The 12,223-nt window shown below is 46.0% G+C and overlaps 1 protein-coding gene across 3 annotated transcripts in view; it reads right to left on the minus strand.

The window, feature by feature from the left end:
* The window catches only part of LOC144497572 (mucolipin-2-like), a 411,267-nt gene that overhangs the window by 353,471 nt on the left and 45,573 nt on the right, over nucleotides 1–12,223 (minus strand). For all 3 annotated transcript variants that reach the window (XR_013498562.1, XM_078219006.1, XM_078219007.1), the window contains exons 9-12: nucleotides 6,987–7,136; nucleotides 4,761–4,862; nucleotides 3,157–3,279; nucleotides 1,087–1,293 (exon numbers count right to left, since the gene is read on the minus strand). Coding sequence is in view for 2 of the 3 variants with exons in the window: in XM_078219006.1 (XP_078075132.1) it covers nucleotides 1,087–1,293; nucleotides 3,157–3,279; nucleotides 4,761–4,862; nucleotides 6,987–7,136 (582 nt within the window). In the remaining variant the exon portion in view is untranslated. The remainder of the gene's footprint in view (nucleotides 1–1,086; nucleotides 1,294–3,156; nucleotides 3,280–4,760; nucleotides 4,863–6,986; nucleotides 7,137–12,223) is intronic.

Raw genomic sequence — 12,223 nt, forward strand, 5'->3', positions numbered from 1 at the left:
GGCTCCTGCTCTGCCCAAGACCGCACGAAACTACAAAAGGTCGTGAATGTAGCCCAATCCATCACGCAAACCAGCCTCCCATCCATTGACTCTGTCTACACTTCCCGCTGCCTCGGAAAAGCAGCCAGCATAATTAAGGACCCCACGCACCCCGGACATTCTCTCTTCCACCTTCTTCCGTCAGGAACAAGATACAAAAGTCTGAGGTCACGTACCAACCGACTCAAGAACTGCTGCTGTCAGACTTTGAATGGAATTACCTTGCATTAAGTTGATCTTTCTCTACACCCTAGCTATGACTGTAACACTACATTCTGCATCTTTCTTGTTTCCTTCTCTATGAGCGGTATGCTTTGTATAGCGCGCAAGAAACAATGCTTTTCACCATATGTTAATGCATGTGACAATAATAAATCAGATCAAATTAAATCACCAGCTAGAAGGCACAAGAGTGTGATGGAATATTTCCCACTGGCCTGGATGGGTGCAGCTCCAACAACACCTAAGAAGCTCAGCACCATCCAGGACAAAGCAGCCAACTTGATTGGCACCCTATCGACCACCTTCAACATTCACTCCATCCACAGTGGCAGTAATGTGTAAAATCTACAAGATGCACTGCAACAACTCCCTAACTGGCTCCTTCCACAGTAACTCCCAAACCTGTGACCTCTCCTGTCTGAAGGACAAGGGTAACAGATGCATGGGAACACCACCTCCTGCAAGTTCCTCTCCAGCTCATGCACCATTTTGACTTGGAACCATGCTGCCATTCCTTCATTGTTGGAGGGCAAAAAATCTGCAACTCCCTCCATAACATCAGTGTGGGCCTACCTACACCACATGGCTTGCAACAGCGTAAGAAAGCGGCCCATCACCACCTTCTCAACTAACACGGGGCAATGAAGTTGGTGGGAGGGGTGGTTGTTAAGGTTAGATCTGACCCAATTGAGACGGGTAATAACTAATAGCTTTGCCATTGGAACCCACATCACCCAAAAAAGTTAAAACTATAAAATTCTCTTGCACAAAAATCTATTGTCACAAACCATCAGCCAATCTGTTTTTAGTTTAAACTTTGCTTACCTTAATTGTTTCGTAAGTGTCAGTAATCAGGGCAATAAAGAGACTCAGAACCATGTAGATGAAGAGGCTGATGAAGGAGTACAGGTAGATTCTGCTGAAGAGCCAGAGCAAGTTACTTTTCTCTTGTATCTCCGCAAATGTTGCAAACATGTCATCGCCATTTACCAGAGAGAAAAGACATTCAGCAACAGCGCTTAATTTTTCAAACTGAAAGAGTAAAGAATATAACAAATAGAATTATAGAATCCCCACAGTGCAGAAGGAAGCCATTCGGCCCAGCGAGTCTGCATCATCTCTCAGAGTATCCCACCCAGGCCCTATTCCCACAACCCCATGCATTTGCCCCACTAATCCACCAAACCTACACATCGTGGGACACTAAGGGGCAAGTTAATACTGTCAATCCACGAGACAGTGACACAGTGGTTAGCACTGCTGCCTCACAGCGCCAGGGACCTGGATTCGATTCCCGAATTGGGTTACTGCCTGTGTGGAGTCTGCACGTGCTCCCTGGGTCTGCGTGGGTTTCCTCCGGATGTTCCAGTTTCCTCCCACAGCCCGAAAGACGTCGTGGTTAGGTGCATTGGCCATGCTAAATTCTTCCTCAGTGTACCCGACCAGGCGCAGAGTGTGGCAACTGGGGAACTTTCACAGTAACTTCATTGCAGTGTTAATGTAAGACTACTTGTGACTAATAAGTAAACTTTAAACTTAAACCTGCCCATCTTTGGACTGTGGGAGGAAACTGGAGCACCCGGAGGAAACCCATGCAGACGTGGGGTGAACGTGCAGACTCCACATAGACAATGACCCAAGCTGGGAATCGAACTGGGGACCCTGGCACTGTGAGGCAGCAGCGCTAACCACTGTGCCGCCCCACCATTCCTGGAACCATTCTGCTAAACCTCTTCCACACCCTCTCAAAGACCCTGACATCCTTTCCAAAGTGCAGTGACCAGCCCTGGACACAGGACTCCAGTTCTGGCTAAACCAGAGCTTTATAAATATTCAGCGTAATTTCCCTGAATCTGTTCTCAATAGAAATCATAGAAACCCTACAGTGCAGAAAGAGGCCATTCGGCCCATCGAGTCTGCACCGACCACAATCCCACCCAGGCCCTATCCCCATATCCCTACATATTTACCCACTAATCCCTCTAACCTACACATCCCAGGACATAAGGGGCAATTTAGCATGGCCAATTAACCTGACCCACACATCTTTGGACTGTGGGAGGAAACCGGAGCACCCGGAGGAAACCCACGCAGACACGGGGAGAATGTGCAAACTCCACACAGACAGTGACCCAAGCCGGGAATCGAACCCAGGTCCCTGGAGCTGTGAAGCAGCAGTGCTAACCACTGTGCTACCAGGCCGCTACAACTGCAAGATTCCACAAACTGGAAAATATTTTTTTCCTGACGTGTCCATTAGTGGAAGCTCAGTTGCTGCTCGACTCCAGCCCTCACTTCCTACAACACTGAATAGAATGGAATAGTATAGAAGGAGGCCATTCAGCCCGTTACATGTGTCTTTGAAGGAGGTTATGGAATACACTCCTCCCACTCTTTCTCCACAGCCCTGCAAATATATCCCCTTCAACCTCCAAAGATGATTATTGAATCTGCTTCCACTCTCCTCAGGCAGCATAATCCAGATCACGGCAACTCGCTGTGTAAAAAGAGATTTTACCCATTTTCTCCGCCGATACCTCAAATCTGTGTCCTCTCCCTATTGAACCTCCTGCCAGTGTGAATCATTCTCCCTATTTCATGGAATCCTACAGTGCAGAAGGAGGCCATTCAGCCCATTGAGTCTGCACCGACCACAATCCCACCCAGCCCCATCCCCGTAACCCCAGATATTTAATCATGATCTTGAACACCTCGACTAATCTCCCTTTCACCTTCTTTGCTTTATTCTCTCCACTCAAGCAAGTGGTCAAGTAGAAAACAAGCTGTTGCTTTGTCAATGTGCTGTGACGAGGAAACGAAAGCAGAACATTCTGGAAATAAGAAGCAGCTCTCTCAGCCTCTGAGAGAGAATAGCAGGACAGATTTGAGACTCACCTTTGAGTGATATGGCCCCAGTACGATCCAGCCGCAGAACATATAGCCCAGGTAGATCATACCAGCACAGCAACAGAAGCGTAACACTTTTGGAAAAGCTCCTCGCATTGTTAAAATGAGCACCTGTGAAAAGGTAAAAGACTGAGGATTCCTTCTAGTGCCAGCTGGAAATGTCGGGTTGAGGTTCCGCCAGTTACATTGCCGCGATTCGGTCAGTTGAAACAGCGTAAACAATTGGGGAATTTTAAGCGGGAGTGAGTTCTGCCCATGAGTCACACTCCTGTTTACCACGACCTGTCCCACTGGCTTCAGGACACAATTCCCTGGATTGGATCCTAACCACAAACCCCACCACACCTCCAGGTCAAGATTTGAGGATTCCACCAAATGCGCTGGCTGGGAAAGACGTTTCATATTACACTTGTTATCTGCAGTGTACACACACCAGTAGACACTTTTTAGAGATTTTTCATGTATATAAAAACATTAAAATTATTAAGGAATTGACTGGTGTACATCTATACCAGTGATTTCCAATCGTTTATAAGTCATAATAAGAAGTGTCACAACATCAGGTTAAAGTCCAACAGGTTTATTTGGCAGCACGAGCTTTTGGAGCGCTGCTCCTTCATCAGGTGCCCCTTCATCATTCACCTGATGAAGGGGCGGCGCTCTGAAAGCTCGTGCTACCAAATAAACCTGTTGGACTTTAACCTGGTGTTGTGAGACTTCTTACTGTACCCACCCCAGTCCAATGCCGGCATCTCCACATCATGTTTATATGTCACGACACACCTCTATACTATCAAAATTTCTAAAGCTTGACACCATCCAGGACAAAGCAGTCCGCTTGATTTGCACCCCATCCACAAGCATTCACTCCCTCCATCACTGACGCTCAGTGGCAGCCCTGTGTACCATCTATAAGATGCACTTAAGGAACTCACCAAGGTTCCTTAGGCAGCACCTTCCAAACCCACAACCACTGCCATCTAGAAGAACAAGGGCAGTGGATACCTGGGAACACCACCACCTGGAAGCTCCCATTCAAGTCACTCACCATCCTGACTTGGAAATATATTTCCATTCCTTCACTGTCACTGGGTCAAAATCCTGGAACTCCCTCCCTAACAGCACTGTGGATGTACCTACACTTTGGGGACTGCAGCGGTTCAAGAAGGCAGCTCAGAAGGGCAATCAGGGATGGGTTATAAATGCTGGCCTAGCCAGCGATGCCCACATCCCATAAAATTATTATTTTAAAAAATCAAGAGGTATGGGGAGAAAGCGGGAATGTGACATTGAGATCAGCCAAGATTGTAGTGGATGGCAGAACAGACTTGGAGGGCCGAATGGCCTCCTCCTGCTCCGAGTTTCTATGTTTCAATACATCAGGAAGAACATTTTAATGAACAAAAAGCAACCATTCCATTCTATTAAGCTGCCCAATTGCATTGGGCTGACGGAAGAGTTCCCTTTTGTGATGATGTGAATTAATTTTAAGGTGAACTTAAATTCGAACTGAAGCAACTCAATTTCAAGCGCGTTCCGGGAACATTTTCCCAATTGGAATCTTTACCCTGTTATTCTGCAGTGATACTTACATTGTATTTCTGAAAATATCCCAGGTATCTGACGACTCCGACCCAGGCAAAGAGCGTGGAGGTGCCCAGAAAAATGCTGCAGACATCGTAGGTGGTGAGGTTCTGAAATCACAAGCAAGGATTCATTCATTATCCACCTTCAAAGAATAAGAAACTGAACTGGGTACAAAAACAAGGATAAGCCAGGGTTAGAGCTCAACAAATAATTAACGGTATTACTCATTAATTTGAAGAGATTATTAATTATAAGAGATATTATTGATAATTATAATAGAGCAAAACAATCAAAAACATTAACAAAACATGGGGTTTATTTCCTGGTGTAAAGAACGGTGTGAAGTGATGTTAAGCTGCTATAGGTTACTGCTCAGCGTAAACTTACTGCACTCCTGTCAGAATTTAATCAGGTGCCACATCAAAGGTTTTTGCAGAAAATGAAAGCTCACAGTGTAGGAACTAACAAACTGACACAGAGAGAACATTGGCCGGATAAAGGAAACAGAGAATAGGCATCAATGGATCATTGCCAGGTTTGCAAAATGTAAGATGTGGTTTGCCACACGGATCAGTGCTGGAGCGTCAGTTCAGCTGAGGAGTGAGGGGAGTGTGTGAGGTGAGTGTGTGAGGTGAGTGTGTGAGGTGAGTGTGTGAGGTGAGTGTGTGAGGTGAGTGTGTGATGTGAGTGTGTGAGGCGAGTGTATGAGGTGAGTGTGTGGCGAGTGAGGTGAGTGTGTGGGGCGAGTGTGTGAGGTGAGTGTGTGAGGTGAGTGTGTGAGGTGAGCGTGTGAGGCGAGCGTGTGAGGTGAGTATGTGAGGTGAGTGTGTGAGGCGAGTGTGTGAGGCGAGTGTGTGAGGCGAGTGTGTGAGGCGAGTGTGTGAGGCGAGTGTGTGAGGCAAGTGTGTGAGGCAAGTGTGTGAGTTGCATTGAATTGGGGTGAATTTAGAAACTATAGAATTGATAAAAACCCTTCAGTTCAGTAGGAGGCCATTTGGCCCATTGAGTCTGCAGCCTCTGTAACTCTCCGAAAGAACATCCCACCCAGGCCCTCCCCACCTTCCACCCTGTCCCTGGAACACTACTCATTTACCATGGCTAATCCACCTAACCGACACATCTTTGGACACTAAGGGGCAATTTAGCATGGCTAATCCACCTAACCGACACATCTTTGTACACTAAGGGGCAATTTAGCATGGCCAATCCACCACCTAACCTACACAACTTTGGACTGTGGGAGGAAACCGGAGCACCCGGAGGAAACCCACGCAGACACGGGGAGAACATGCAGACTCCGCACAGACAATAAGCTGAGGCCGGAATTGAACCCGTGTCCCTGGCGCTGTGAGGCAGCAGCGCTTACCACCTTTCACAAAACGATGAATTAAAATGGCAACGCAGGTTGGGACTCGGGGATTTTCACAGTAACTTCATTGCAGTGTTAATGTAAGCCAATCTGTGACTAATAAATAAACTTTTAAAAAAAACTTTAGGTGGAGAAGGTAGTCAAGAAGGCATACGGCATGCTTGTCTTCATCGGCCAGGCATTGAGTTTAAAAATTGGCAAGTCATGTTGCAGCTTTATCGAACCTTAGTGAGGCCACACTTGGAATATAGTGTTCAATTCGGGTGGCCACACTACCAGAAGGATGTGGAGGCTTTGGAGAGGGTACAGAAAAGATTTACCAGGATGTTGCCTGGTTTGGAGGGGATTAACTATGAGGAGAGGTTGGAGAAACTTGGTTTGTTCTCACTGGAACGATGGAGGTTGAGGGGAGACCTGATAGAAGTCTACAAGATTATGAGGAGCATGGACAGAGTGGATAGTCAGAAGCTTTTTCTCAGGGCAGAAGAGTCAATAACCAGGGGACATAGGTTTAAAGTGTAAAGGGGCAAGGTTTAAAGGAGGTGTACGAGGCAAGTTTTTTTTACACAGGGTGGTGGGTGCCTGGAACTCGCTGCTGGGGTGGTAGTGGAAGCAGATACAATAGTGACTTTTAAGGGGCGTCTGGACAAATACATGAATAGGATGGGAATAGAGGGATGTAGTCCCCGGAAGGGTAGGGGGTTTTAGTTCAGTCGGGCAGCATGGTCGGTGCAGGCTTGTAGGGCTGAAGAGCCTGTTCCTGTGCTGTAATTTTCTTTGTTCTTTGTTCTGAACTGGGAGTTAGTCTCAGGAATGATTGGACAGGGGAACTGTATAAAGGATGACATTATTCCCTTCATACCTTTGCTGTTATTTCCATTTTCATGATAGAGCCAGTGATTGTCATCAGGTCACTGGCAATGATGAGAATGTACCAGCCATTCAAAAACTCCAAGTGATCGGATAAACACACCTTCTTATTGTATCTCTTCAGAAAGAAAGTGATAAATCTCTGCAACAAAAGACAAATGTTAATGTCAGTGCTCTTCAGCTTTTCATTCACAATATCTTACATTTATAAAGCATTCTCTGAACAATAAACCATCACATCATAAATAACCAAAAGAGAAAATGCTGGAAAACCTCAGCAGGTCTGGCAGCATCAGTAAGGAGAGAAAAGAGCTGACGTTTCGAGTCCAGATGACCCTTTGTCAAAGCGGATCTTAGAATCTTAGAAACCCTACAGTACAGAAAGAGGCCATTCGGCCCATCGAGTCTGCACCGACCACAATCCCACCCAGGCCCTACCCTAATATCCCTACATATTTTACCCACTAATCCCTCTAACCTACGCATCCCAGGACACTAAGGGGCAATTTTAGCAGGGCCAATCAACCTAACCCGCACATCTTTGGACTATGGGAGGAAACCGGAGTACCCGGAGGAAACCCACGCAGACACGAGGAGAATGTGCAAACTCCACACAGACAGTGACCCAAGCCGGGAATCGAACCCAGGTCCCTGGAGCTGTGAAGCAGCAGTGCTAACCACTGTGCTACCGTGCTACGATAGTGACTTTTAAGGGGCATCTGGACAAATACATGAATAGGATGGGAATGGAGGGATATGGTCCCTGGAAGAGTAGGGGGTTTTAGATCAGTGTGTGAACTAAATAAGAAACTAAATAAACCATCACCTGCTGTTTCACAGGAATTATTTTCAAATAAACCTGGTCAGAATGTCCCAATGTGTGTTTGCGAGTGTTCCTGAGAAATGCCTCAGAAAGCTTTGCAACATGAAAGGCCGACTCCCTTCCACAAATGGCAACTGACGGTAGATCAATTATTAATTTTAAAACTGCGATTATTTAAAACTTTTGTTAACCAAAAATATGAAAGGGCATGGGGCATGTCAACCATGATTTCACTGGACAGTGGAGCCAGCCAATGGCCATCGCTTATTTTAACCTATTTAAACAAAGTAAGTGATAGCCATTCGCTGATATATTCCTCAGGGGAATATCTTGACCGATCAGAGTCAAGTTGCCTGGTTTAAATTTTCAAACAATGCTTGGCAGTTAACTATTAGTCACTGTAAACTGTTGCATTCCCCATGGCAACACCTGTATCAATCACAGTCCACTTGCCAACCAATCAACTCTCTCTTCTCATACAGTATAAAGTTGTTGTTTTCCCTGATTTTGGTACCCTCGATGTTGTCCTGATGAGTGCAGAATGAAAAGCTTCGACAAACCATCTTTCTTAAGGAGTACCCAGGCTATTATTCTTAAAGTAATTGTTATAAACACAGGTGAAAAATAATTTTAAACAAATGTTTAAATATTTCAAACACAAAAACAGGAGTCATTCAGAATCGAAACGTTGGCTCTATTCTCTCTCCTCAGCTGTCAGACCTGCTGAGTTTTTCCAGCATTTTCTGTTTTTGTTTCAGATTTCAGCGTCCACACTCATTTGTTCTTATCTTAGTATGAGAGATTGAACTCTATACTCTTTGGAATTTCGAAGAATGAGGGGAGATCAAATTGAGGTATACAAGATGATAAAAGGTACGGATAAAGTAGACGTGGAGCGGATGCTTCCTCTTGTGGGGCATTCTAGGACAAGAGGTCATAGTCTTAGGATAAGGGGTAGCAAATTTAAAACAAAGTTGGAGGAGAAACTACTTCTCCCAAAGGGTTGTGAATCTGTGGAATTTGCTACCCCAAAGTACATTGAGAACATTACATGTGCGGTGAACAATGGGGAACCTGTGGATGTGGTGTATCTGGATTTCCAGAAGGCATTTGACAAGGTGCCGCACCAAAGACTGCTACATAAGATAAAGGTGCATGGTGTTACGGGTAATGTATTAGCATGGATAGAGGATTGGTTAACTAACAGAAAGCAAAGATGGGGGTAAATGGGTGTTTTTCTGGTTGGCGATCAGTGATTAGTGGTGTGCCTCAGGGATCAGTGTTGGGACCTCAATTGTTTACAATTTACGTAGATGATTTGGAGTTGGGGACCAAGTGTAGTGTGTCAAAATCGCAGATGACACTAAGATGAGTGGCAGAGTAAAGTGTGCAGAGGACGCTGAATGTCTGCAAAGGGATATAGATAGTCTAAGTGAGTGGGTGAGGATCTGGCAGATGGAGTACAATGTTGGTAAATGTGAGGTCATCGATTTTGGTAGGAATAACAGCAAAATGGACTATTATTTAAATGGTAAAAAATTGCAGCATGCTGCTGTGCAGAGGGACCTGGGTGTCCTTGTGCAAGAATCTCAGCGAGTTGGTTTACAGGTGATTAAGAAGGCAAATGGGATTTTGTCCTTCATTGCTAGAGGGATGGAGTTTAAAACAGTGAGGTTATGTTGCAGCTGTATACGGTGCTGGTGAGGCCACACCTGGAGTACTGTGTACAGTTTTGGTCTCCTTACTTGAGAAAGGAGATACTGGCACTAGAGGAGGTGCAGAGGAGATTCACTAGGTTGATTCTGGAGTTGAGAGGTTGGCTTATGAGGAGAGACTGAGTAGACTGGGGCTATACTCATTGGAATTCAGAAGAATGAGGGGAGATCTTATAGAAACATATAAAATTATGAAGGGAATAGATAAGATAGAATCAGGGAAGTTGTTTCCACTGGCGGGTGAAACTAGAACTCGGGGGCATGGCCTCAAAATATGGGGAAGCAGATTTAGGACTGAGTTCTGGAGGAATTTCTTCACACAAAGGGTTGTGAATCTGTGGAATTCCCTGCCCAGTGAAGCAGTTGAGGCTACCCCATTGAATGTTTTTAAGGCAAGGATAGATAAGTTATTGAACAGTAAAGGAATTAAGGGTTACGGTGAGCGGGCGGGTAAGTGGAGCTGAGTCCATGAAAAGATCAGCCATGATCTTATTGAATGGCGGAGCAGGCTCGAGGGGCCAGATGGCCCACTCCTGCTCCTAGTTCTTATGTTCTTATTAAAGTGCGGTGGATGCTGGAACAGTGAATAAGTTTAAGGAGGAGTTAGACAGATTTTTAATTGGTAATGGGTTGAAGGGTTATAGGGAGAAGACGGGAAAATGGGGATGAGGAGCGTATCAGCCATGCTCGAAGGCGGAGCGGACTCGATGGGTTGAATGGCCTAATTCTGCTCCTATATCTTATGAACTAGTACTTAAACATTTTAATTTGTCGATTGAAAACCTCCACAGGTTCCTTTAGTCCCGCAGTGTGACACAGCCTGGGCAGCTCAGTTACTCCATAATGAGATTTCTAATCACAGGGTCATCATTTCGAGTCCCAGGTTTGGTGAGGGAAGTGGTGTAGCAGCAATGTCACTCAATCAGTAATCGAGGGTCTGAATTAATCCTCTGTGAGACACTGGTTCAAATCCCACCACGGCAACTAGTGAAACTTAAATTTAATTAATGAATTGAAAGCTAGTGTCACATGACTCAGACCCACAGCAATGTGGTTGACTGATAAGTGCCCTCTGAAATGGCTGAGCAAGCCACTCAGTTTCAGGGCAATTCGCTCTATCCCATCTCGACCGCTCTGTTTTCATTTTATTTAATTTTTAATTGTTCTCTACCTTTTATTTTTTTATTGTCTTTCTTTATTTTTCTTCCCCCTGCACTCTTTTCCCTCCTTTTATCCCCTTTTTTCACCTTTCCTCCCCCTTTGCTTCCTTTTTCCCCCATTTTTACCTCTCCCACCCATCTCCCCACTCCCCCCACATCTTCATCTGTCGCAGTTTACCTTCTTTGTTTAACTGGAGTCAGACTGGGGGAGAGAGTCTTAGCAGGAGTGCTGAGAGTAAGCTAAGAAGTGATTTAATTATTCATTTATTCATTTAAGGGTATTCCTAGTATATTTCGCGGGCTTTTTTCAGGGTTTTGAATTGAGGAAGTGAGGTCAGCTGAAGGGGATTCTGGGAGGTTGAGTCTTAGTATAAAAGGCAGTTACTTGGGGGGTTCGCCGGGAGCATAAAAAGCCGGCTGCACTATACAGCGGGCAGCGTCGGGAGCGGGCAGTGGAGTGAGTGGGTAGCAGAGTGTGAACTATAAGGGCTTTGGCTCACAGGGCTTGTGAGTGAGTGGGTAGCAGAGTGTGAACTATAAGGGCTTTGGCTCACAGGGCTTGTGAGTGAGTGGGTAGCAGAGTGTGAACTATAAGGGCTTTGGCTCACAGGGCTTGGGTGAAAGGGCAAGGCAAGGCTAGTTATTTTTTACCCAACCCTATAAAGGATAAGGGCAGGTATGAGTGATCGGCCAGTTCAGTGCTTCCGATGTGGGATGTGGGAGTTCCTGCAAACACCTAGCTTCCCAGAGGTTCACATATGTGCCAGGTGCGTGGAACTGCAGCTCTTGAGGGACCGTGTCATGGAACTGGAGCTGCAGATCGCTGACCTTAGCCTAGTCAGGGAAAATGGGAGAAAAATTGACAGCAGTTATAGGCAACTAGTTACACCGGGGCATCGGGAGGAAGACACGTGGGTCACGGTTAGGAGGAGTAAAGGGCAGAAGGGTAAAGTACCAGGGAGTACTCCAGTGGTGGTCTCTCAAAATAGGAAGGGCTTGGTGACAGGTGTGAGAGGGGAGGGGAGTGGACAGTAGGAAGAGGGGTCACCTGTGGTTGTCCCACTCCAAAACAGGTATATTGTTTTAGATAGTGTGGAGGAGTGTGCCTCTCCAGGGGTAAGACACAGTGACCAGGTCACTGGCACACAGTCAGGCTCTGTGGTCCGGAAAGGGAAGAGAGGGGTTAGGAGAGCGATAGTGGTGGGGGATGCGTCAGTTAGAGGCACAGACAGGCGATTCTGTGGGAGCGAACGGGACTCCAGGATGGTAGTCTGCCTACCTGGTGCTGGGGTCACGGATGTCTCCGAGCGGATAGGGGGCATATTAAAAGGGGAAGATAAAGAAACGGATGTCATTATACACATTGGTGGAAATGACGTAGATAGGAAGAGTAGGGGCGTCCTAAGAGAGCAATTTAGGGAGTTGGGAAACAGGTTAAAAAGTAGGGTCACTAGGGTGGCCATCTCTGGGCTGCTCCCAATGCCTCGTGCCAGTGAGGATAAGAATAGGGAGTTGGTTCAAATGAATGCCT

The sequence above is a fragment of the Mustelus asterias genome, chromosome 8, assembly GCF_964213995.1.
Source record: "Mustelus asterias chromosome 8, sMusAst1.hap1.1, whole genome shotgun sequence".
NCBI classification, from domain to species: domain Eukaryota; kingdom Metazoa; phylum Chordata; class Chondrichthyes; order Carcharhiniformes; family Triakidae; genus Mustelus; species Mustelus asterias.